The 25,392-nt window shown below is 41.6% G+C and overlaps 1 protein-coding gene across 5 annotated transcripts in view; it reads right to left on the reverse strand.

Annotated features, from left to right (window-relative positions):
• Nucleotides 1-1,896: 1,896 nt before the first annotated feature.
• The window catches only part of NREP (neuronal regeneration related protein), a 29,174-nt gene continuing 5,678 nt past the window's right edge, over nt 1,897-25,392 (reverse strand). For 3 of the 5 annotated variants that reach the window (XM_053567378.1, XM_053567379.1, XM_053567377.1), the window contains 3 exons: nt 21,481-21,556; nt 8,186-8,263; nt 1,897-3,622 (listed from right to left, as the gene is read on the reverse strand). In XM_053567378.1, the coding sequence (XP_053423353.1) occupies nt 3,497-3,622; nt 8,186-8,263; nt 21,481-21,516 (240 nt within the window). In that variant the 5' untranslated portion in view covers nt 21,517-21,556 and the 3' untranslated portion in view covers nt 1,897-3,496. The remainder of the gene's footprint in view (nt 3,623-8,185; nt 8,264-21,480; nt 21,557-25,392) is intronic. The other 2 variants (XM_053567376.1, XM_053567380.1) reach the window with 1 other exon arrangement.

A 25,392-nucleotide genomic window follows, 5' to 3' on the forward strand; every position in this document is an offset into this window, starting at 1 on the left:
GGCACCAGCCCCATATGCCGGAGGTGGCAGGTTCAAACCCAGCCCCAGCCAAAAAAAACTGCAAAAAAAAAGAAAGAAAAAAGAAAAAGAAAGACCTAGCTACAATGCCAGTTTCAATCCTTCTTACTTCCAGCCCCTGTCCTACAATCACCCTGAGCTCTTTAACTTCAGATGGTATGACAGTTTTTAAAAATGTCTGGAAATTCTTTGGTGTCCACCCCTTCGGAAGGCAGAGCTTAATCCCCTTTCTTCTTGAGTGTGAGCTATACTTACTGACTTGCTTCTAATAGAATATGAGCGACAACAGTGGCTTTTGAGAATAGGTCATCGACATTTTGTCTTGTGCCCAGCTCTTTAACTACTTGCTCTTGAGGAAGCCAGACGTTATGAGGACTCAACACAATGGAGAGGCTCATATGTAGAGGCATCCTGCCAACAGCCATGGGAGTAAGTCACATCGGGAGTTCCAGATAAGCTTTTGGATAACTGGGGCCTCTTCTTACATCTTGACCACAACCTCAAGAAAGAGATTGAGCCATAAACACCAGACAAATTGCTCCTGAATTCCTGACCAACAGAAATGTTTGAGATAAGAAAAGTTTGTTGTTTCAGGTGTAATTTGTTATGTGGCAACAGATAACTAATACAGATGGGCAAAGCAACCCAAGACATACCACCCCCATGGCCTGGCCCCATCATCTTTCTCTGTTCCCTCCAGTTTAGCATTCGCAAGTAGGTAGGATGTATCCCTTCATATCTATGACAACCCTACAAGTAACAGGAGCCCATTAGGTGAGAAAAATGGGGATTGTAAAATGAAAGGTAATTAAATTTAAAGAGGACTTCCCTTACTTCCAGAGGTATTAACATATGCATGGCATTAACCAAAGATGCAGTGAGTGGTATCTCCTTAAAATTTTTCCTTTGGGTTGAACAAATTCTGATTATTTGGTAGGCAGTTGGAATTTAGTCCTGCCATAAGGCTCTTAATAAGATTAAAAGTTGAGGGTAAATACAAAACTTAACCAAAACCTGAGATTTGCAATAATTTCAAATTAAACTCCATAATCCCCCAAATTAAACTCCATAAGCCCCCAAGTCCTTCTGGGCACACACATAACACAAAGGTTTCTGAGAACAACTGATGCCCACTCTCCAGAGGCTGAGCTCCCGGTTTGGGGGCAACGTTACTTTTATCTCTTCTTTCTCCCTCCACTTTTCATCTTAGAGACATGTTTCTCAATTTCTGTTGAGATGAAAAGCCAGTATCTGAACCCAACCAACCAAATTAGCAAGTTGGGCATAAGTCAAATTAAACTTTCACTCCCATAAAGGATGAGATAGCAGCAGGCATTTCAGATCATCATCCTATCATGTGATCAGTTTCAGGTTCTTGGCTACATTACGTCTCAATGACTTAGAATTCTATCTCAAATTTTTATCCTCTTATAAGTTCAAGCCTTTTGTCTGAATAAAAAAGTGCAAATATCCCATAAAGATGTGAGTCAGGTCTCCTTTGCTGTGAACAAAGGATACCCCAGAATGGGTCTTCATGGCAAGGCGTGAGAAACAGTAAGTTTTGAGGTGTGTGGGAAGGCCTTGAAGGGGCGAGGAGGCGGGGGGGAGTGCAGAAATAAAAGGATCTTGGTCTAATTCTTCCTTGTGTCCAGGGACAGCTCTGCAAATACCATCTTAATGAGCCACTGCCCAGCCCCTAATCTCATAAAACCCTCAGAAGGGAAAATGCATGAACGGCAGAGCTGCGTCTATCTCTTTTGATATTTGCTGTTGGGTTTCCTGGCCTGACTTTTGGGGCTCTGGGAACACGTGAATGAGCATGAACCAGGGAAGGCATTCAAAAGCAGGCCTCTGCAATGATGAGCCGATCAGACCGTCACCTTACAGCTTGCATATTTATTGAACAAATACTACTAAAATAGCTAAAATACATTGGGTACTTGTCATGAGTGCATCAGTAAAGACCACGTGGTTACAAAAGCCTGCATTGCAGCAGTACACAACTGCAACTCTACATAAATGCCACAGATGCAGAATACTGTTTCTTGCTCTATTTACACAGCTGATATACCTATTCTAACGAAGGAGGAGGGGGACGCACAAGAAACTCAGGCCCACGGGAGCGCGGGAAGAGAAGGCCGAAGAGCAGCGCATGCGTGGGGGTGTGTAACAGTCAGAAGCAGAACAGTTCAGAACAAGGCCTGCCCTGTCAAAGGAAGAGCTAAAAGACAGGTATATAAAAATTAAGGTGGGCTTTCAGACTGGCTAACACAACAACATTCCATGAGTAGATGATATTTTATTTTTGTTTATCCACTTCATTGGGAGCAAGGACAAAAATGTAAACTCTACACCTTGCTTATCAAAACCACCAAAAAAGAGCGCTCTGCCTTAAAAATAAATTTATAAAGTCATCTTTTCCAACTTAATTTTTTTTTTAAGATATAATTGTCATATTCCTACTTCAACGTCGCTGTTTGGGAATTTTTTTCCAAGGGCATGTGAAAAAAAACGAGCTTGCCCCTTCCCCCCCCCCAATATCCTTTCCAACAGAAAGAATCCAAAGAGACACCTCAAAATGCCTGTAAAATTATTGCTTTTCTTTCTCTAAGTCAGGCAGGCGAGGCTACTACGTAAAGGAAGGGGGCTGGTTCAGTGGATTACAGTTTTGTGATTGCTCCCGCGACTGCATGCCTGTGGGCGCCAGCCAAGGAGACGACAGCCTCTCACCCTCTCTGGTCGGTTCACGCAGCCTACAGCACTGAGGAAGAAAGCTACACTGAAGACACGAGGAGAAAAGTCAGTCCAGTCTAGAGAACGACATTCAGGGAAACAGAGTACCAACACCTTCTTAGAACATGGAAATAAAAAAGAACTCCATCAGAGCTACCTCGCCAAGGAGCATGTTGAAAGTCCAAAATAGCACCATTCATCAGTGTCTCAGGTCCTGTGGCAGCACCTCGGTCACTTACCACAAGGAAACAATGAGTTTCAAACTACTTCTATACATCAAAAGAGTACATGGATAAAATAGAGAGATATACAGACAATTGATGAACATAAACTACTAGGCTTGTTACATCTAAATGAAAAAAAAAAAAAAAATGGGGACTCTCAGCCTCTGCCAGAAGCAGTCGGGAGCTGTGTGAGGGAGGCGGAGTGGACCGGTTGTGTGAGCACAGTGGGAGTTTGAGTTGTGGAAGACATTGTCGTAGCGAACCAGGCCTGAGGGCCCACCTGTAAGGGTTGTAAACGTGGATTCACAGTGTGAAATTCTGAGCGTTTTCACTTGAGTCAGGATGATTAAAAACTGGTTTGATGATAGCTATTTGTCCACTGTAAATTCTCTAAAGCAAGGCTCAGAGTCCCATAGTTTCTTCTTATACTTGATGATTTACACAGAAAAAAATCCCATATATGATACCATGACCTCATCAATACCCATACACCATATGTAATACAAATGGAGGTGTTACGATTAAAAAAAGTAGAGGTAACTGATTCTCAGGGAGCGGAGTTCATTGCCACCCAGTGGAGTCCAGGAGGCCGCGGCCATCTCATCGTCTTTCTTGCGGTTCACTTCTTTGGGGACAGGAAGTCTTCCCTGTGAGGCAGGTGGACCCACACACAAACACATGACAGAAACACAGACACACAAAAAGACAAGTTCAGTCATGCTTCTGAAACCATTTTTTTTTTAAATTTTGCATCTTCCACCCCGTTTTTTACCCTTGGACTCCTGCTGTTTTGCAACAGAGTTTACACATTAAACACAGTTCACCTGAATGTAAATATTAGGTCTGTGGAGGCATGAATTAACCCCGGCTGCCTCTGCTTCAGTAGAATCAAGTGCTTCTCTACCCAGTGATGCTGGCTGTGAGGTTTCTAGTATCAGATAGGGTCCAAGACCAGAGAGGTGCTTATAGGTGCTCTTAATTTATAAGAGGTGCTTATTATAAAAAATAATTCAGGGGCGTGATGGAGGGGATTAATAGTCCATTTTGTAATGCATAATGAAAATATTTAAAAGCACATCACGACTTTCCTACATCTTACCTATGTATGGTCCCAAGGTCAGAACCACAAGAGGGTACCAAAAATGGGAGTGTCTGGGAGGGATGTAAGGGGAGGCCCTGGACAATGGTTGCAGGGAGCCAGAAGAGAGTGGGACTCGGCTGGGCTGGACTGACTGGGGCTATTCTAAGTCTCTCCTCACAATCCTCATGAGACACTTTCGTGTTTCTGACTAGAACAATTCAACCTCAGGTGACCACTGGTCAGCCACCGTGCTGCTTCCACTGACACACTGCCAAGAGGGGTGACAAGAAAGGGGAGTGTCCCATCATGACCAGACAGCAAGAGCACAGGACAGTGATTCCCATCTGCCCCAGGGATACACATAAGCTTCTTAATTTACCACAAACACATATGATCTCCTGTTCAGATAGGAACCATTGGTTACTAGAGTTTTCTTAGAAAAAAAAAATTATTCCTTGTGGTTTTATAAACTTTCTTTTTTTTTCTTCTTGATCAGGTCATATGTTCTAACAGGACCATTTTAATTAGTCAGTTCCACTAGATGTAAATTCTTGGATGTTACCATATTTGATTTTTGTTTAGGAAGATTTCAGAAGTCAGGAACTTCTAAACAACTTGAAACTAAATAAATATTTTCAGCAGCCCATTCTGTTAAGTGCAACAGATAATTCAACTTTAAAGTCTTATCTGACTGTCCAAAATATAAAATTTAGGTACATTAGATGTTTAACGTTTAATGTTTAATATTATATTAAACATCTAATGTGCCTAAATTTTATATTTAAAAATCTTAGACTTTAAGAGCATACAACATTTTTTAAAACGTCCATAATAACCAGTCTTAGGTTGTGGTTTTATAAGTTGTTTTGGTATCATTAAATAGGAATATGACCAAAAGAGAAAATTAAATGAAAATATAATTCATTATTTACACCCTTAAGAATCCAGATAAAATTTCCAAAAGCATGCTACTCAAGGTTCATCGCAGTTGTGAAAATAATTTCAATCTTGAAATTTTGGTACACAATCCCAATATTAAAAAAAAAATCCACTGTAATCCTGATGTCTTTTAAATAATGCTATCACCTCCCCACCCTCTCCACCTCTCCAATCAAGCAGCTGGCATGGTATAGGGTATGACACACTTGTGGACAAATGAAGAGTTCAAGAGATGCTAATTGTCACAGGCCAGGAAGAAAGGGAAATCAAAAGTTCATAAACTTTATCTCACTCAACAATTACTCTTTACCCGGCTGGCCTTACAACTCTTCAGTGCTGACTTCCTCTGTTCAGGGGTGAACACACAGAACGTTAGTCTGTCTCTCTCTATAAGTCTCTGTTTCTCTAATCTTTAACCTTCCTAAAAAATATACAACAAAACAAAATGAAGAGCTGGGGATTCGGGAAAAGGTACTTCCAAGAAAAAAAAAAGTGAAGGAGATTACTTGAGATTTGAATTTACCATTTTTACTATTTTTTTTCTCTCTTTTGAGGTCCCCAGTCACAAATTTCTTCATTCATTATTCATGCTCTGAGTGCCTACTATGGCTTGAGCGCTTTATTAGATTTTAAGCCTACTGAGATTAAAACAGAAAGAAAAACAGTCCCTGGCTATTCTTCCCCTCATTAACCTACAGTACAGGAGACACCCAGTAACTGGACTCTAGCAAGGCCACGGCAGCAGGTCACGCAGAGAGGTGTACCACGGCAGCACACTGAGCCCCAGAACCCAACCAGGGGAGCTCCTGGGAAGATGGCGTTCTCTGCATCTTCCCCTCGGAGCCCTGGATTTACCAGATTTCAAACCTGCCCCCATGACTGGCTCCCTGCTTTTTGTAAAGAATGGTTTTTCTGCCCCCTACTTAAGGAATTTCATGCTTCTGTAACAAGGGAGGAAGTATTTTGAAGAAAGGACACAATGGCATATTATTTTACCTGAAGTCAGACTTTAAATGAATTCAGGCAAATACTCCATCCATGGAGTAAACGGTTCCTCCATCAGCCAGCACACTCTCTACAGGACTGACCAACCTGAGTACTCTCAGAAGGTTTGGGGGGTGGGGGGTGGAGAAAAGATGTGTCCAGTGGTTCCCACACACTGGCTGTCTAGGTGTCCTTCCAGCAGACCCACCTGAGGGTTGGGTGGCCATCCCTGCTGATGACCATCAGGAGATTAATTCTCAATTACTCAATAATATGTTTTGAACCAAGTGCATCAAGATTATTTTTCTTACAATTATGCACAAATATGTTTTCCAGAAGGAAACTGATGGGGAAGAAAAGGCAAATAGAGTATGCTTAAAATACTATTTTATATTTAGAGAGGGGAGAACTTAAAATAACAGAAGACCCAAATCCCACAGTACCCTGTGCCCCCCCTTGCAGCATGCCCAGCGTGGGCAGGACCTAGCACCTGGCCCAGCTTCCAAGAGTCAGGGAGGCCCCGCTGATCTCACTGAAGAACTTCACTTAGTCTTGCCCTTCTGGTTGATGTCAACAGTATCAAAGAGAGGACGTCTGGAAGCCTGAATGAGGCAAGAACTAACAAAAAGCCTATATTGTACTTTGTTTCCCATCTCACCCTCAGCTGCCTCAGGGGAACTGTGTCCTGATCTGGCACAGCAAAGATTCTAAGCTTAAACTGCTGCTGGTGCAGGTCGGCAGCGGGGAGGTGGGGGTGTGGGTGCACTTTAGGGAAGGCCCTACTATTTCAGCTCTCGTTCACTCCAGCTCCCTCTGTAAGAGCAGTGCAAGGCTAGCTCCAGCAGGGCCAGACCATTTTGTTCACCTACTTTCCTGCCAATGATTTCAACCTTGACCTTCAGAAATTCTCTGAAAGATTAGAAGTGACTTGGATTGTTTTCTTTCAGTGCAAACTGCCAGTTGACACAGCGTCTTCAACTTCTGCCTGTCAGGTTAAGACAGGGAATTGTTGAACCCATTCGGTGTAAACAAGACTTTCTTAAACGCTGAAGTACAAGCAACAGCAAGGAAGGCCTCGCTGGTGATCAGTTACACTTATGAAACTTTCACACAGAAAATTTATTTTCAATAGACTCTTATTTTGTTTTTTTATTTAAGTTTTAAATAAAGGGCATTTGGTGGGAGCTCACCTTATTTCGTTTATTAACTGTAAAATCAGTTGGTCTTTGATAATCATTCTGCTTGAGGTCAAATGGATGTTTACCCTAACAGGCAACATCCAAAAGTATGTACAGTAAAAACTGATAACTTTTTTTTGTTTGTTTCTTTGTTTCAGAAATAGTGCTAATGTCTAAAACACAAATTTTACAAAATTGAAGGCAGAGAAATTTACTTCCTACCTAACAAGTCAGAACAAAGAAACCATGATTATATAATTTTTCTTACACCTAAAAATTAGGAGAAAGAAATGCAATAGTTTTGTTATGTTTTTCTCATTTTGTTCATGGTTAATCTTATCAGGCATTATTAGTAGACAAATAGGTCATCATCTTGTACCTTTAAGAGATCTTTTAGCTTGACCATATTTGAGTTTGTCTAACCAGGATGGAACAAATTTAAAACTTGTGAAGTGTACGTCTGAGGTACTGATGCCATGATTCTTAAGTGAAAATTTGCTTTTGACTTATTTATCAAGAAAGGAAGATAATGTCAACTTTAAGAGTCACAGGACTTTAAGATATGTTTTTTCTTTTTTTTTTTTTGAGACAGAGTCTCACTTGGTCCCCCTTGGTTGAGTGCCATGGCATCTTTAGTTAACAGCAACCTCAAACTCTTAGGCTCATGCGATCCTCTTGCCTCAGCCTCCCACGTAGCTGGGACTACAGGTGCCCACCACAACTCCTGGCTATTTTTAGAGATGGGGTCTCATTCTAGCTCAGGCTGGTCTCAAACCTGTGAGCTCAGGCAATCTACCCGTCTCAGCCTCCCAGAGTGTTGGGATTACAGGGGTGAGCCACCATGCCCGGCCTTAAGATACGATTTTTTCTAAAAAAAATATATGTAATTTTCAAGGTCATTATAGTATCAAATTAATGGATTATTATAGCAGCTCATAATGAATATTAAAATGAAAAATAACTCTGTTGTGTTTTTAATTGCTTCTAAATTGGAAACAGTGTTATGACGATGTTGGCACGGATCTTACCTGAGGAAGCCTTCCCTCCATTTCCTTGTTTGGAAATGGTTCCTGACTGACCCAGACAGAGAGTTCTGGGTAATAAACCTACAGGGATATAAAAGAACACATATTCAGATTAAGGACAGGATCCACTCTAAAACCACATGGGATCAGCTTAATGAACTCAATTCCCCTCACTAGCTACTTATTTCCCGATTGCCACTTAGAGGGCTGGGGAGCCCGTTGTCTCTTGCAAACTGCCAAGGATGCTTCTGCCTCTACAAACACTCCGGAGGGCTGGAGCTCCCGGTCTTCCCAACCCAAGTTCAATAGAGCAGAGTTATCCATCAATGTTCTCTTTAGCAGGCATCGTAGCAGCTTAATGGCATGTGTGCTGAGTGCTCTAAGTCACCAGGAAGGCCTCATTTTCAAAGCCACCTCTGATAAGTATCCTTGCTGAAGTCTAAGTTTATGTTGTGTCATCAATCCGTCAAACTGGGGTTATCCTGATCATTTATTGTAAAGCTAAAGATTACACACAAAGTAAAGGGAAGGAAGCAGCAGCCTCAATTCTCCCCACATCCATGGACCCACTGACAACACTCTCTGCCCAGATGCCTGAACAGCCAAGCACCCGACAGAGGGGCGGGAAATGGGCCGCATTGCCATGAATGATTCGGAGAATACGAGCTCAGGAGTTGGGGTGGGAGGAGGTGGAGCGAGGGAGTGGAAATGAGTAACTCTTCTTTAAATATACAGGAGGTGATTAGCATAAGGTTGCTGACCAGCTGTTCCCCACCTCCAGTAAGATAAGATGGGGGAAAGGGCTTAAAAATTACAACTACGGATGTAGGTCAGCTGTAAGGAAGAACTCAGCATAAGGACTGTTAAATTACTGAAAGAATTTTCAAAGAAAAACTGTGAAACCTTCTTTAAAAAAATTTAGAAACAGAATCCAACGACCATCTGTCAGGGCTAATTCGCATTTGATGTCATCCTGCTGAAAGGGACAGGATGAATATTAAGTAAGATTCCCTCTAGATCTGATTCTCTAAATTCTGTATGTCAGCCTCACATTTAATAAACAACAATTAAGAGGCAACTCTCAATAGATCAACAAACAGGTTTAGATGCCACCTTTGGTGCTGGGAGCCCTAGATGAGGCAGCCTAAAGTCTTGTATGCCCCAATCTATGCCCTTGGTCCGGGGGTTGAGGCAGGAGCTGTGCTCATATCCCACAGGAATGGCTGTGCTCATTCCTTCGGATAATCCAACAGTAACTATTTTTGCTGTAGTGCATCCCAGCTTACAAAGCCATTTTTCAAACACGCTACCAACTTTATCCTGGTGATAAGTGTCTGCATGGGTCTTATTACCACTACACAGATGAGGAAATGGAAACACAGAAAGATCAACTGCCTTGCCCAAAGTCCCATGGTCAGTGTCGGGTAGGACTGGACCTCAAACTAGGTTTCCAGATTCTAAACTTCAGTTCTTTCCGCTACGCTGCTGCCTGCCCTCGCACTATCCCAGAATGAAAATCGCCTACCACCTCTCCCTCAAAATTACACCAGTCCACAGCCACCACCCACATTTGGGTCTTAAATATTTTGAGAGCTCATCCTGCAGCAACTGGAACTCTCATCTCACTGTGGACTGGGGCTGCTTTCTGAGGACCCCAGCCACCTTCCTCGTCCCCAGATTTCCCCTCCTTTCTCCACTCCTTCTGGAAGTATCCCATCATCTGCCTTGTTTGGGACAAGCAGCCACTCCCTGACATTTCCTTTAGCCAGGAATGGGGGAAGAAAATAAAATTACAATCTTAAATTCACAAGCTTCTTTTCAAGGGTTAAAACAAAGTCACAACACACAAAATCTCAGTTTGGGCTTAACTTAGCCAATTCCAACTTAAGACCAACTGCAAGTTCACTTAATATAAATGAATGTCAAATGATTAATTTCTATATTGCCATTTAAAAAGCATGTTTCAAGCACAACTTAAAACATTACAAATGTTAGTAAGAAATCATGGTCCACTGGAAACTAAAAACACTGATAAAAGTACATGTAAAATTTTAGTAGGCACAGGAAGCAGTAAAAAGCAACATCAAGTAAATGGAGTCATGTCCCTGTACCTGCGCTTTTCAGGGATATCCCATTTTCATGACACTACTTTAGCTTTTAACTTCCAGGTCAAGGCATTGATACTGACAATACCCGAGTCTAATTTGCAGGGGGAATTAGCTTGCCTCTCAGAATTATTACTCCCTTTCTAACCACTTGCTTTTCCAAGAACTCTCCTTCTGTTTAGAAAAACAGTGGTTTTTGCTAAAGGACTTGGGAAGATGAGTATCTGGTAGCAAAACCCATAACTAAGGAAACTTCCTCTTTTACGTCGTATTTGTTAAATTGATCAAGGGCGTTTCTAAAGAGTCACGTTTCAGTATTCGAATCATCAACTAATCATTGTGTACTTTAAGAAAAATGAAATGTTAGGCTGTGCCCGAAGCTCAGTGGGTAGGGCGCCAGCCACATACACCCAGGGTGGCAGGTTTGAACCCAGCTGGGCCTGCTGAACAATGGCAACTGCAAAAACAACAACAAAAATAGTTCCACCGTTGTGGCAGGTGCCTGCTTGGGAGGCTGAGGCAAGAGAATGGCTTAAGCCCAAGAGTTGGAGGTTGCTGTGAGCTGTGACGCCACAGCACTCTACCAAGGGCGACTTAGTGAGACTCTGTCTCAAAAAACAAGAAAATTGAAATGTTGTTGCTTTGGCCTTGTGGTAAATTCTTCCAATCTCCTTTAGAGTCAGAACTTTAAGCCACAAATGGCAGGAAAGAGAGTCTGTTACATTCTCAAATTGTTACATGCTGAGCACGGATCTAAGAACTCAGCATACCCATGGATGTGTCTGAAGGGGATACTGAAACCCCTTTATTTTAAGCACTGCTGGTTTTCAGAAACAGTGCTTGATAATAGGAAATATATTATTTCTGTACATTACAACCTTGTTCTTTCCTATACCGCTGGTATGTTGAGACTATAAAATGAAGGGCCTAAGAAAAAAGATCTACTGACAACCGATATCCTTGCTTGAATGCAACTCAAGTCTGACCTTTTGGGTTCCACAAGGTCCTTAGCCCTCCCTTCTTCCCCGTGCAGGACATGGGCAGTCGCAAGCACCAATCATTAGCCTTTCTGTCAAAAGGGATCTCCTTTAGAATGTACCGCATTTTCTCTGCACTTGTCTCCTCACCTGAACATCTCCTAGTCTCCTACCCAAGTTCTGTCCCTGCCAGGAAGGGACACAGTGTACTTTTCAACTTCAAATGTCTTCCTGACTTCCATGCATTCACTCACCAAGACTACATGAAAGAGACACAATGTGCCAAACACTAGGTTAGGTTCCAGGGAATTGCAAGAGAAAGAGAATTCCCCCCTTCTAGAAGCTCAAGTCTGGGGGCTTGGGAGTGGATACAGCAGCAGTGCTCAACCCGCCAAAAGATAATTTTAAAAGCGTGTGTTATAAGCTGATTGGTTACCCTCAAAATTCATAGGCTGCGGTCCTAACCCCAGCACCTCAGAACGTGACTGTATTTGCAGGCAGGGTCTTTACAGAAGTAATTATGTGAAAATGAGGACACCAGGGTGAGCCCTAACCCAAGGGGATGGGTGTCCAAATTAGAGATTCTGGTAGGGACACACAGAGAGACCAGGTGAGGACACCGAGGACAGCTGTCTCTACCGGCCCAGGAGGGAGGCCTCGGAAGAAACCGACACTCTGACATCTTCCTCTCAGACTTGCAGCCTCCAGATAGTGAGGAAACAAGTTTCTGTATAAGCCACCCAGTGTGTGGCACTTCGTTACAGCAGCCCTAGCAAACCAACAGTGTGGCTTTAAGTGACACGCAGGTTATGTGAAAGGTAATGGCTGCCGGGACGCACAGCAACAGGCTGAACAGCAAGTAAAACCAACACCTGGCATGACGTCCGGCGGTGCTGGTGACCGAGGACATGGGGAGTGGGGTAAGCACATCTGGGAGGGCAGCTGAGGGCTGTCACATAAAGCCAAGGACGACAGAGGGTGAGGAAGGCTGTTACGAGTCCCCGTGGGCATATGCCCTGGCGACCAGGTCTGCAGCTCCTGGCAGCCACAACAGTACCAAGACCAAGGTGACCCCGGAGTCTCTGTGCCTTTGGTTTGCTAACTAGCTCAAAATAACAGGAACTGACAATGACCCTATGATTGAGGGGTTTTGGTGTGATAACATGAGAGTCAGAGAGCTGGTAAGTTGATCTTTCTGGAGTCCATCTGTGCTTACTGGGCTGGGAGCAGCTCATTCTTCTTGGTACTAGATGGACATGTGGCTTTTACTGTGTTCCATTCATTCTTTTGAATTCCAGTTTGTGTTTCTCATGAAGACGAATTAAATTCACATTCTTTTTTTTTACACTTTTCTGTGTTCTTGTTGTTGGTGGTTTGTATCTTGAAAATTTAAGTGTTCCAGGTAACACACATGGAAATACCTCCAAAGTGCCGCTTTATTAATCAAGTAAACCCAAGTTTATGTCATCTTCGTAAGAGAAATGTATCTCCTTTTAAAATGTCTTCCATATATAAAATAAACAGTTGTTTGTTCTTGCATAAACAGGATCCTCAAAACCCTCTAGAATACTATTCTTCCAGAAGTTACTTAGGAAATCAGAGAAACAAGATGTACCCTGAACAATTAAGGACATATGGATGTTTGTGGTAAATGTAGTGGAAGGGAAAATTTTGGTATTTTAATTTCGGGTTCTATGCAAAGGTTCTGCTTGAATTTTGAGAAATTTTGAGTATTGATACTTGTCACTGAGAATACTGGTTAATGCATCTTTTTCTACAATGCTACATTTATCTCACTGATGACTCAGTTTAAAAACGAAACAATATAAAGAATCACATTGGTTTAAATATAGTGGTCAGGACTGATGTGCATTTAGATATCCATGAGCGACTCTTAGGTAAAACCAACTTTATGCTTTCAAGTTTACTAAATGTATTTAAATGCACCACATATTTTAAAGTGATTTATGGTGACTATGTACTATTTCTTACTGATTCTTTTACTTAAGTTTCAACAGTCTGTCACAGAACACAAGCTGAGAATAAAATATTCCTATTTCCTTCCTTTCTTCCCTTCTTCTTTATTCTCTAGACCATGAACCATAAAAAGTAACTTTATTATTTTTTTTTACATCCATAAGGCAATTAGCTTGCCAGTAATTATTACTTGGTATAAACTATTAAAAACAGCTGACAATTAGGGCTCCAAATTAGAAAAGAAAATGTGGCGAAAATCAGAGACCAGTCCTCCCAGGTCCTAAATAATATGCGAATGAAATTATTGGTTAAAACCTTTTTTTAAACCTCTTTTAAGCTTTTCATTTCAAACTTGCTATTTATTTTCAGTAGAGCGGCTCGCACACAGAATCAATGTAGAAGTTGACATGTTTCCTATCATTTCTACTGTATTTTACAGGTGAAATCTGAGTTATCATTTATTAACTTTATATTTTCCTTTGTTCATTTATTGTCTTTATCAATTATTTCTTTAGGGTATGATCCTTAATGGCAAGGTAATATCTTATTCAGAGCCTAAGTATACCACATACATAAATATTACTTGATTAGTTAACAAACCTTTTCAGAAATCTGCCAAAAAACACGTTTCATGGCTTGGTTGTTAATAATCACAATGTAATATTGTTCTTTATCCTTGACAGGGCCTATATGTTTAAAGAATGCACAGTCTTTCTATGACTTAACGAGGAGGATGCCCACTCTCCGCCATGGGGAAAGCAGACGAGGGCAGCAGGGGTCCAAGAGGCACGATTAATTCTTTGAGCAGCAAAGGCACATGTTCCGTCATCTCCTGCCAATTAAATGGTGTGTATCTGTATGTGTGTGTACATGTTCTATTCTGCCTATTGTCCGGGAGGCTGTGAAACCTAGTACTGCAATTCAAGGGAATTTATGTGTATATCCATACCCTTTACTTCTGCAAATACCCTTTGATGTAGCTCCTATTAAGAAGCTCCCTCAAAAGCCACTCCGCTCCCAGATGTTACTGATCACATGAGAGGGCAGAATGTAAACGGATACCATAAATGAGCTACAAGGATCATTTTCTCCGAGCAGCATTACATCAAAGATTAGATGGTGCCAAAAGATGATACACTCCTCTCTCCAATGCCGCCTGGAGAGGAAGCACACAGTGGGGAAACACACTGTCCCCGGAAGCCAAGCCACCCGCATGCAGAGGGAGCCCTGCACTCAGATGTGTGCACAACCTCTGCACAGTTTGGAAAGCAGAATCAAAGTGTTAGGGCCTAGGCTGGCAACCATCCTGGCTTGGGAACTAAATGAAACATGCATCACTGACCTAATTTAAACACACACACACACACTGGAGCTGGCTGTGGTAACAATGAGTAATTACAGGGAAGCATTATGAACACTTGACTAGTGCGCTCTACAGCCAGAAATGCCATCCCGCTAGAAAGGAAAGCAGGGCATTTTTGGCTCTGCTGTATTAGAATACCTGCTGAGACTCCCAGAGCTTCTGTGGCCCAACAAGTCCTCACTACGTAGAAATAGGCGTTGGGGGAGACAACTGTTTCCATCCTGGAGACAAAGTTAGCTCACGATCTGGTTAAACTCTCCGGCCTCGGCCTTGTTCAGGTGCGTGTTTCATCACTGGCACAGGGGACACTCACGTTCTCTGACATGATGCAGCGGGTGTCACCGTCCAGTGGTCCATGTTAGGCAAGCAAAAGATTTCTAATTCTTTGCTTTGTGAGTCGGGGTGTCAGAAACGAGCCGTGTAGCCTTGAACGGTGGAATCCCCTACATTCCCACCACTCATTGCCAAGCCATCTTGAGAGGCCGCTCAGGAGCATGTGGGAAACTGACAGCTGTGGAATTTTATTTCTAGACTTCAACTAGGCAGAGCAAGGAAAAGGAAACCTCCTCGCTGGCAACAAAATGAAAAGTGTTTATATGTGAAATTAATCGTCAGCACAAAGAGCTTTCACAGTCATCCTATTCCACAATGGAATACTCTGCTTGCTGGGCTGCCGAGTCCTTCAAAATTTGATTTCTAAGAATAATAGCAAAGACTTTCAAGAGGAGTGAACAAATCAAGTCAGGAGAAAGCCATAAAAGGTTAACAACATTATCTGATTTTTTTCACCACTACTTAAAACCACTCATTATGAGAGTTTCAGGGCTCTGAGGGTGTCTCTGCTGGCTATCTTGAGCATGGTGAGCTCGGAGTGCAGCTGCAAACACTCAGGTTACGCAAACTCCTCCTCTCAGCCTCATTCCTTTCTAATGGGAACATGCTTAGCACAAAGCAATCCACCTAAAGACTCCATAAATCCAAAAAAGGGAGTCACTGATCGAGGAATTTTCAGATTTCTGCCAAAGCACCCTCCCCTGGACTGGAGGTCAGCCTGGTACAGTCATCGGAGCCAAACTGTGGACTGGAGTCAAGGAATTAAGTTCAGCACTTCAAATCTTGACTTTTTAATGGGTGATTTTTCTTTTCAGCAATGAAGACAAAACAAAGTACAAACTGCTGATAACAGCCCAAAGTAAACCAGGAGAAAAAGTACAAGAATAAAGCTTGGAAACAAATCTCCTAAGTAACATCTAAGAAGAGACTTTCCAAACACAAGAGGGAAAAAAATAAAGCAGTCTTTTAAAACTCTGGTTTGAGATCAAGCAGTGGTGAATGAACAAGAAAGTAAAGGCCGCAATACAAGAAGAAGAAAAAAAAATAGCCTTTGTTAACGCGAAGCAAAAAGGCCCCTCAGGCACGTAAGCAGGGCATAAGCTTTCCCTGGGCCCCCTGGCCTCAACACATATGTTAATAAAATCCTTTACCACCCTGGAGCGGAACCAGCACAAATATTTACTTAACAGACTCAGCTAAGTCTGGACCACCTTATTCCATTACATAAATTGGTTTTCATTTGGAAGTGAGAAGTTAGAAACACTACATCTCATGATGTCTCTCCTACTTTTAAGGTACTTTTAAAAAGAAAATAAAGAAAACTTGAATACTAACTCTACTCTATGCTCCAGCACACCAAACTGTACTTGTTAACTTCAGAGTGTTATTCTCCACCACAAATCAGAGTGATGCTATTGCTCTGCTTTCCAGTACTAGCCATCTGGGGTAGCAGGACTTTGTCCAAGCACATTCCAAGGATAATAGCAAACATCTAGACTTGCTTTTATTAGCTGCTTTGAATAATTTTAGATATGCTGTGATGGGTTTTACCTTCAAATAATTATAAGAAGCCTAATTTCTAGTCACCAAGAATGTTATTTTTTCTTTACTCCTGTCCCAAAATGATTGTGCTATACATTAATATCGTATGAAAATTTTCACCAATAGCATGAGAAAATAATTGCTCAAAATTCCTATTCATTCTGTTAAATCCTTCAGTCAAGGGCTAGTGAGATAAGGAGTTATTTATTTAGACATAGGATTTTGGAGTTTTCTTGGTCGGGGTGGATGATGAGGTAGCCAATTGCTTCTGAAGAGTCTGAAGCCATTTCAAAGCAGCATTCTCCTTGACATGTGCAAGGCGTTTCCAGAAAGTCTGCATTTTCTTCTGAAGTGCTCATCCAAAAGAAACTATTCACTCCTTCCATCAATGCATCCTCTTCTGCCGGCAGCTGCAAACCCCTTGGCATTTAGCAAAAGTCATTTCACAGTTCAGTGCTTGTCTTGCACTGTCCCCGCCATTTAATGACTGATATCTCTTGACCAGCAAGCAGCATCATAACAGACCACTAAGGTCGGACAGAAGTGGTTTCTATAATTAAAATCGGTTTAAGTCAGGGGCTAGCTTACCTGATAAGAAGTTTGACTTAAATATATACACACAGAACTAGATCGGTAGGAACAAACTATAAATGCTAGGGTCAAACAGAGGCCTCTAGGAGGCTTTTTAATAACTCATCCTCTAAGGAAACTGGCAAAAAAACTCAAAAGTAAAGAGGAAGAAGAGAAGAAGGTTAGAATGGATATGCCCCTGTACACCAGCTGGGGTTTCCACCCCTCTGGGTAGCGCAAGGTCTAATCATAGAGAAGGCGTTTCTCGCAGAAGACAGAGAAGACCCAAGGGGACGAGTCTCCAACCCAAACAGATAAAGTGTTTCAGGGCTAGATGTCACCAAGGAAACACAAGCTGCAAGAATTGTAAAAATAACTGCAAAAGGAATGCAGAATTAGAGGCCTAGAAAAGGAATTACCAGTATTTTAATTAATAGGAAAAAGACAGTATCCAGTACTGTTAACTCAGACCTTCATTCCAAATCCTGACTGTATTCTCCAACGGAAGACCTCAACCATGTATTTTTCACCCACAGTCTTTATTGTAAACCAGACGTCAAAACTATACCTCAGAAAGAAGAGAGGTGGGGGGGCTTGCTTTTCTGTAGAAATGCATATTAGAGCCCCTTATGATGCTTTGTTTTGTGAATTTTAGGCTTGTTTTCCAGGTGCACTCATTTAATCCTCAGTGTTACTGCAAAGATGAAATAAACCAACACATGCTCCGCCATCTAAGTGGATCTGTCTTAGCTGTGACATCGCCATTATCACCACTTTACAGATGAGGATGAGGGAGAGTCGTCAGGAAACCTGCACAAGGTTACACAGCCAAGACGCGGCGCAGAGAAGATGCAAACCCAGCCTCTCTTCTTGCAGAACTCGCATCCACATGCATCTGCTTTGCGTCCACATGCATCTGCTTTGCGTTTCTGCAGAGCCACCTGCAGAGTCCCCGGGAGGGCTCCCTGAAAGCTGGGGCCCATTTTCAGCCGCCAGGGAGGTACTGCGCATCTCTTCTTAGCACCCTTGTGATAAGATTTAGATGGATTTCTGACACTGACTGTCAAGGGGAATTTTCTCAAAAATATTTGTTGCTCTGCTGAGTATGTTTCCCATATATAGCTGTCCTTCAAAAATAACTAACCTTAAAAAGAAAAAAAAAGCAATGTCTGAGGTTGTGAGGGTTGCTCTCCAGAGTTTACATGTCCCTGCACTCATGGAGGAAAGACAAGTCTTAGAGGAGCCACTCGGGCTTGGCCACATTAAGACGCTGAATCTAATTAAACCCAAGCAATACTGGTAATCACAGTTTTGTCTTTTTTCAGTTTTCCCTGGAAGGAAATGTTCAGGACAATACAAATATCTAGCAATCACTACAGCTAATTACAAAATGCATTTGCTGAGAAACCAAATGGTTATAATATGACCCCCAAATGAACTCTCAAGCGGCTCCTTTGAGATGCCTACCAATGGGCAATCTAATTCAGTGCATCTTTCTCTTCACCAAATGCATTTGAAATCCTATTCCCTATAACTCTGCTTTTCAAAATGGTAGTCAACTTAAAAATAAGCTTAGTTACTTCTTAGTTCAAAGAAAATTAAAATCTTATCTTTATCAATGATCTGCAGATACAGAAACCCATACACTGCCTAAAAATACAAAGTGATCCTAATTAAAGAAGAAGAAAATAAACACTTATCAGAGAGGCAGTGAACAGACTCCTAAAAATAGTAGACTCAGAAAAAAAAGAATAACCTAACTCCATTTGGAAACTTTTCATTAATACATTAGAAATCTAGATAGTTCCAAAGATAAATAAAAGTATGGAGATGGGGTACAAGCAAATTATCAGTTATTAGAATCAGAAAGGCACCAAATAGCAAATGATAAGGGTGCCATATTTGATTCTGACATTACAGAGTACTATGTTCAATTACAGCCAAAGATGTGATACCCCTCTGGCTTTGTCTAAACAACATAAAAACAGCCGTTCAATTTAGTAAAAGTTCACATTAATTATCAGACAAATTGTTTCTATGATGCCAAAGAACAAATTTAATTGATTTCTGATTGAATGGATTATGACAGTATAGACCAGCAGTTCTCAACCTGTGGGTCACGACCCCTTTGGGGATTGAACAACCCTTTATAGGGGTCTCCTAAATACATCCTGCATATCAAATATTTACATTACGATTCGTAACAGTAGCAAAATGATAGTTATGAAGTAGCAACGAAAATAATTTTATGGTTGGGGGTCACCACAACATGAGGAACTGAATTAAAGGGTCGCAGCATTAGGAAGGTTGAGAACCACTAGTATAGACAGTCAAGCCTCATATAATAGAATTAAAGTTTAAAAAGCAGTCCCCATCTAAAAAAAAAAAGGAAAAGAATGGGCTTAATAAAGATTAAAATGAAAAGATGCAGAGACTTGGCTCCTAGACCTTAATAACAAGATCAGAACAATTTAAGATGCTGTTATCAGGAAGTGAGAAAAACGCAGAAGGCCAGGGCATTTTGTGATGTATAACCAGACCCAAGACCCCACAAGGCAGCGGGAAATGGAGACTCAGTTCTGGTCCACAGCATCCAGGTTTCAGAAAAGTCAAATCCAGGCAATTAAGGATTAAAATTACTAAGATGAGAAAGAGAGAGAGAGAGAAAATGAGGGCAGAATTTTTGATCCTATAGTAACCAAAGTGGCCAGATATATTTATAATGTTCATTACCTAATCAATTAATCAAGAAATATTTACTATTTCCTGAGAGCTATTGAGTATTTGGTAGTTTTCAATTCTATATAGTGTATATCTTATCAAAGAGTATGCCCCATTACTCTGGGCTGGAAATGCCAAAGTCCAAAGAAAACTCATTTATCTTCAGAAAGATAATTTTTTAAATTTATGCCACTGGGCTGGGTGCAGTGGTTCACGCCTGTAATCCCAGCACTCTGGGAGGCTGAGCCGGATGGATTGCTTGAACTCAGGGATTTGAGACCTGCCTGAGCCAAAGCAAGACCTTATCTCCAAAAAAAAGAAAACTAGCCTGGTGTTGTGGCAGGCGCCTGTAGTCCCTGCTACTCAGGAGGCTGAGGCAGGAGGATCACTTGAGCTCAAGAGTTTGAGGTTGTTGTGAGTTATGATGCCATGGCACTCTACCAAGAGTGACAAAGTAAGACTCTGTCTCGAAATAAATAAAACTATGCCACTAAATCCCAGGAAGTCTATTCAGGAAATCAGTGGGCTGGCTCATATAATTCACCTTTTCACATTTTAATTCTGTTAACTGCACAGCTGGAATTCCCTGATATTGCATGCTTTCGAATACTGTGCAGGTCTGTTCCCTGCACAGTATTTTATCAGCTAACACTAGCTCAGTGCCCACAGAGCAGCAGGCACTAGGCTAAGCGTGCGACCGTGTGCTCTGAAAGCCACACAGCACACTGGTACATTGGGGTTCAGCAGCTGCCTCGCAAATGTGCACAGAAACTAGACTTCCAGATCATGGACTCCGTAACAGGCTTTTGGGGTGACTTCCACTAAAACTTCCAGTTACAGGCATAAAACAGTACTTTCTGGAGGAAGTACTTAATACCAAACCCCTATTTGGGTCACGTGTGTAAGTACCTTAGTCCATTATCCTACTGACTTAGCTTTTCCTTGACAGTTCTCCATGTTGGCTGCCAAAGAGGCGCTATCTTCTAATTTCTACTCTTTCCTGGCCAAGAGTAAGTTCTACATCAGACACTAAGTTTATCCAATGAAAGTGTCCCCAAAATACCTGGACTCATTTTAAACAAAACAACTTTTGTAGATTTCTCTCTGTTCGGCCCCTGGACTACAGTAATTTTCCGGACTGGAATTGTATCAAACTCAATTCATCTAGGAAGGCTGTTACCTGCCCCAGTAATCAAAGGACGCGGTGTGTGATGATGATCTGAGTAAGAGCTGCAGTGGAGGAGAGAGAAGAGCTAGGCTTGAAGGCTTCTCTCTGATGAGATTAGGCCTTTAGTCAGGTGGTGCTGGGAAGCAGCCACACCAAAACTCAAATGCTCTTTGAGACACCCTCTTATATGAATTGCCTATTAGTAAGTCTTTGGCTTGGTATTTTTATTGGCAATAACTATTCAGCTCTTCCTCCTTCCTTTCCAATCAGTGGCTCTGGTTCCCAATTTCAGTCTAAAAAGGGCAAACAGACCTTCCTTTCATTGGCCACACTCTAGTGTGCCTTTTCCTCCTCCTTGTCGAACATGAAATATATTTATATTTTACTCTATGAAAGAAAGGATGACCACTGAACCATGCAGTATAAAAGCAAGGTATAAAATGTCTCCAACTAGATAATCACAACACTTTTAAGGCAAGAAGCGCAGATCAGCAACCATTCTACAGAAATGGCAGGCAGTGGTTTACATAAGGTTTCATTACCCCGTGAAACCCGGGTAGGTTCTGTTCTACTGGCATGACTGCCTCAATCAGACCGCCGAGAGCTCAACGGTGGCACCTGCGGAAAAAACACCATTAACAACGTCATGCGTAAAGGCACTTCAACAGCCAGCGTTTGGGATGAGTTGAGCGACTCTGCCCTGAAGGATAATCCTTTCAGCAGACCAGCACAACCTAGCTTTCTGGACTCTCAGAACCTCTTTTACCTCAAGGAGTATGAAGGGAGCACAGAATTTAGCAGTTTTTGTAGCGTGCTTAGACTTCCCTTCACACTCCCTAACACTGAGTGTCTAAAATGTTCAGTGAGAGGATTTTGTCAGCAGTGAATTTATAATCAGTGTATGGTCATCTCACTGCCTGGACCACACGATTCATAATCTGAGCTATCACAACTGTGCAAAGGATCTGGCTGTTACTGGTTGTAAATCCCAAAATAGCCCACCTGGTCAGCCCACCAATCTGTTATGTGAAATAACAGACTGTCATGTATCCACGGCCACTGGCTCCTTCATTTATTCCAGGGCATTTACTGATCACTGTCTGACAGCAGAGATCAGCCTGCTTCCCGGCGTGGGATCTATTCCAAGATCCCATTAGAACATGTCAGTGAAGGTTAGGCTTTCCTCCACTTTATGCCTAGCAAATTCTAAGTGTTTTGTAGTTCCCTGTCAGTGATGAGACTTTTCCACTTCTGAATTCACCTACTGATAGAGGAATAGAAAAACGAAAACAAAAACAAAAAAGGCATCACACCCTCACTGCTATCAAGAAGGGAGGAGTAACACTCAATTGACTAGGGGGGTCAGTGTTCCTTGTCTCATGTTAACAATCTTGGAGGGTAGAAAACATGCAGAAATAAGCCAGCTGCAAGCAGACTGTCAGAGGGTTGAGAAGCGTACACAGGTGCATAAGATAATTCCCGCTGTGAGCACCAGGGTGAGTTTCATAGAGGAGATAGCTTTTAAATTCAGTCTTGAAAAATGGCTTTATTTTGTCAGAAGGGACAGTCCTTCTAGAATGAAATAAGCAAAGGCCCAGAAGGAGGGAATCCTGGGGCATGCTTAGAATAACAAGTGTCCTGGTCGCTCTAAGAAGATATATTCTACTACAGACTAGAAAGAAAGGATTCACATAGTTCCTGGTATGTCTGCCTACCCAGAGAAATTAAACTTATGAAAGCCTATCATAGCAGTTGAAAAAAAAAATTATTTGAAGATCTGAAGTGGAGAAGGCATAAAGAATTCAAGGAGGAATGGTCACCTATGTCACTCTGAGAAATTCACAGATAAATCCAACCTCCTCTGCAAGAGTTAAAAGACCTAGTCAGATCCTCTCCTGCGAAAATCCTGCAGCTGATGCATTCCAAGGTGAGGTTCTCTACCATTTCTAAGAAAAACAGGCAGAAAAAAAGTCCCCCTTGGATTCAGCTTTCCCCAACTTTCTTATATCATGTGATGAGATTTCCTTTGGTTGGTCACTAGATTGTTGACTAAATGAGTAACAGCCTGTAGCCCTCAAATCGTAAACAATTTTATTATGATGATGTAAGTGTTGGCTTGCATTCTGAATAAGTAGGTCTGCTTAATCAGGAAGAAATGCAGGGAAGAGGAGAGCTGGGCATATGTGGTTGCAAATGATTAGCACGTGCCTGCACCAGTTAGCCTCATGGAAAGGAAGCAGAAAGTCCCAGGTACTGCCACTTTCTTGACTTGAGATAAGCATGCTCCTTTGACCCTTTCCAGTTCCTTCTAGCTGGAGACCTTCCTTCTCTCCACCCCTCTCCCCCAGCTCAAGGGGAGTGAGAGGTAGTTATAAAAAAAAGCTGTACCTTTAATCAGAAAGTGCATGAGTGTGCGTATAAGTTCTTTTCTGTTAGGCACAATCAAAAGGCAAAGAACCTGGGACAGGCTGGTAACCTGAGTGTGAGCCCATCTCTAAGATCCCTGCTCCCTGGCTTCCTACGCTCAGCACATCAAGTCTTTGACTTCTAGTTCTAGTTTTTGAAGTCCATCTTTGACAGCACAGAAGCCCTAACAGGGAGAAGGATCTTCCCTACAGTACTAAAAATGCATCCTGCTCACCCTCTGATGTATTCCTTTTATCTGGAATACTCCTTTCTCATTTAAATCCACCCAAATATTCTTAATTCTTCATTCACTCTATATTCATTAAGGGCTGATGCTAAGTCCTGGGGGTAAAAAGCTTAACAAGGCATAGTACTTGCTCTCAAGGAGCAAACGGTCCACGTCCAAGTTTCAAATTTTGGCATCCTGGAACACTGTCGTGAAGATTTGGAAATTATATTGAGGCAGTGAAATAATAATGAATGTCAAGGTTGATTAGCAATGTCTGCCACATGTGTAGCAGTTAGTGCTGGCAGGCATGCCATGTATTTGCCATCCCAGGCACCAGCTTAATTTCTACCTCTTTAATAAAAGTTTCCTACTCCCAACCCCAGGCTCCAGTCCTTAATACTATCACTCTTCTATTCTCTTACCATTTAGCACTAGACTATATGGTCTTAACATTGTTAAGTTTGCCGTGCATCACAGAATCTCAAAATCAGATTACACTGGAAATAAGTGAGGTCATTCTAGTTCCAATACTGTGAGTAAAGCTCCTCTTGAATCCAGGTTGGATCCAGGAAAAGCTGCCGTGAGCTTTGAGAACCACAGCCGCATCAAGCCCAGCAAGATCACACCTCACCACATGGCTCAGAGCGCAACTCTGGAAGCTAGTAAAGGTGAGCAATCACAACCACAATCTTTCGGTAAATGCCATACTCATAGCTCCACCACAATTTTTTTTTTATCCTTTTTATAAATAACAAAAAAGATTGTGCTATGGGGCGGCACCTGTGGCTCAAAGGAGTAGGGCGCCAGCCCCATATGCCGGATGGTGGCAGGTTCAAACCCAGCCCTGGCCAAAAACTGCAAAAAAAAAAAAGATAGTGCTGTGTAAACTAAAGTAATATTCATTTCAGCTTCCTCGCTCTTCAGAAAGAGAGGTTAAGGATAAAAATTACTTTTAGTTCACAAAAACTAAATGTGAGTAAGTCATTAAGAATGAATGACATAATCCCAAACTAATAATCGCATGCATGGACCACGTATTTATTGAGTTTCTACCATATCTTTAATACTTCACCAAGCACTGTGTATGAAGTTTATAAGTCTTCCTGGAGGCTATAATTTAGCTGCACAGTTAAAGAAAAACATATGATTTTACTAACAAATACTATCAGCCAAGTTAATACCACCTCATTGCTATTAATAACTGAATTGATATCTGGAATTTAGCTGAGAGCCATATTAATATGTGAAGGCTCAAACCCAAACCATTAGGGCTGCTAATACTTGACATGCAATCCCAGATCAATTTCAGGAACACTGTTATTTTTTAAACCACTGAGATGAAATATTCTTGACGCTTTCCCTAGGTGCAAAATACATCTAGAAATATCCATTTCAGATAAATTTAGACCCAATAAATGATATTTTTAGCAATCATAATTTCCACAGATGTGGGCTGAGATTTATGATTAACCCATTATCCAGTTCAAAGCAGAGGAGCAGTTTAAAATCGGAATCATGAAATACGTCTTGATCAACCAAGATGATCAACCAAGTACACTGGATACATTTGGTATATTCAAATTGAATTTGCTGGTAAGATCCCCTTATCCTTGGTCTTTTCTTGTATAACATAGGAATTTTACAGATAATTCGGGCAAATCTTTCCTACTACTAAATCACTCCAGCAACATTTTAAATTACCAAGATGAATCATAAAATCAAGTGTTTTTTTTTAAAGCATAATTATTCAGATTATTATTTCAATCCTCCATTTCAGTTTGGCTGTGAAGATATGGCCTTAAAAGACTTCCCATCCAAC

This window comes from Nycticebus coucang, chromosome 17 (assembly GCF_027406575.1).
Source record: "Nycticebus coucang isolate mNycCou1 chromosome 17, mNycCou1.pri, whole genome shotgun sequence".
NCBI classification, from domain to species: domain Eukaryota; kingdom Metazoa; phylum Chordata; class Mammalia; order Primates; family Lorisidae; genus Nycticebus; species Nycticebus coucang.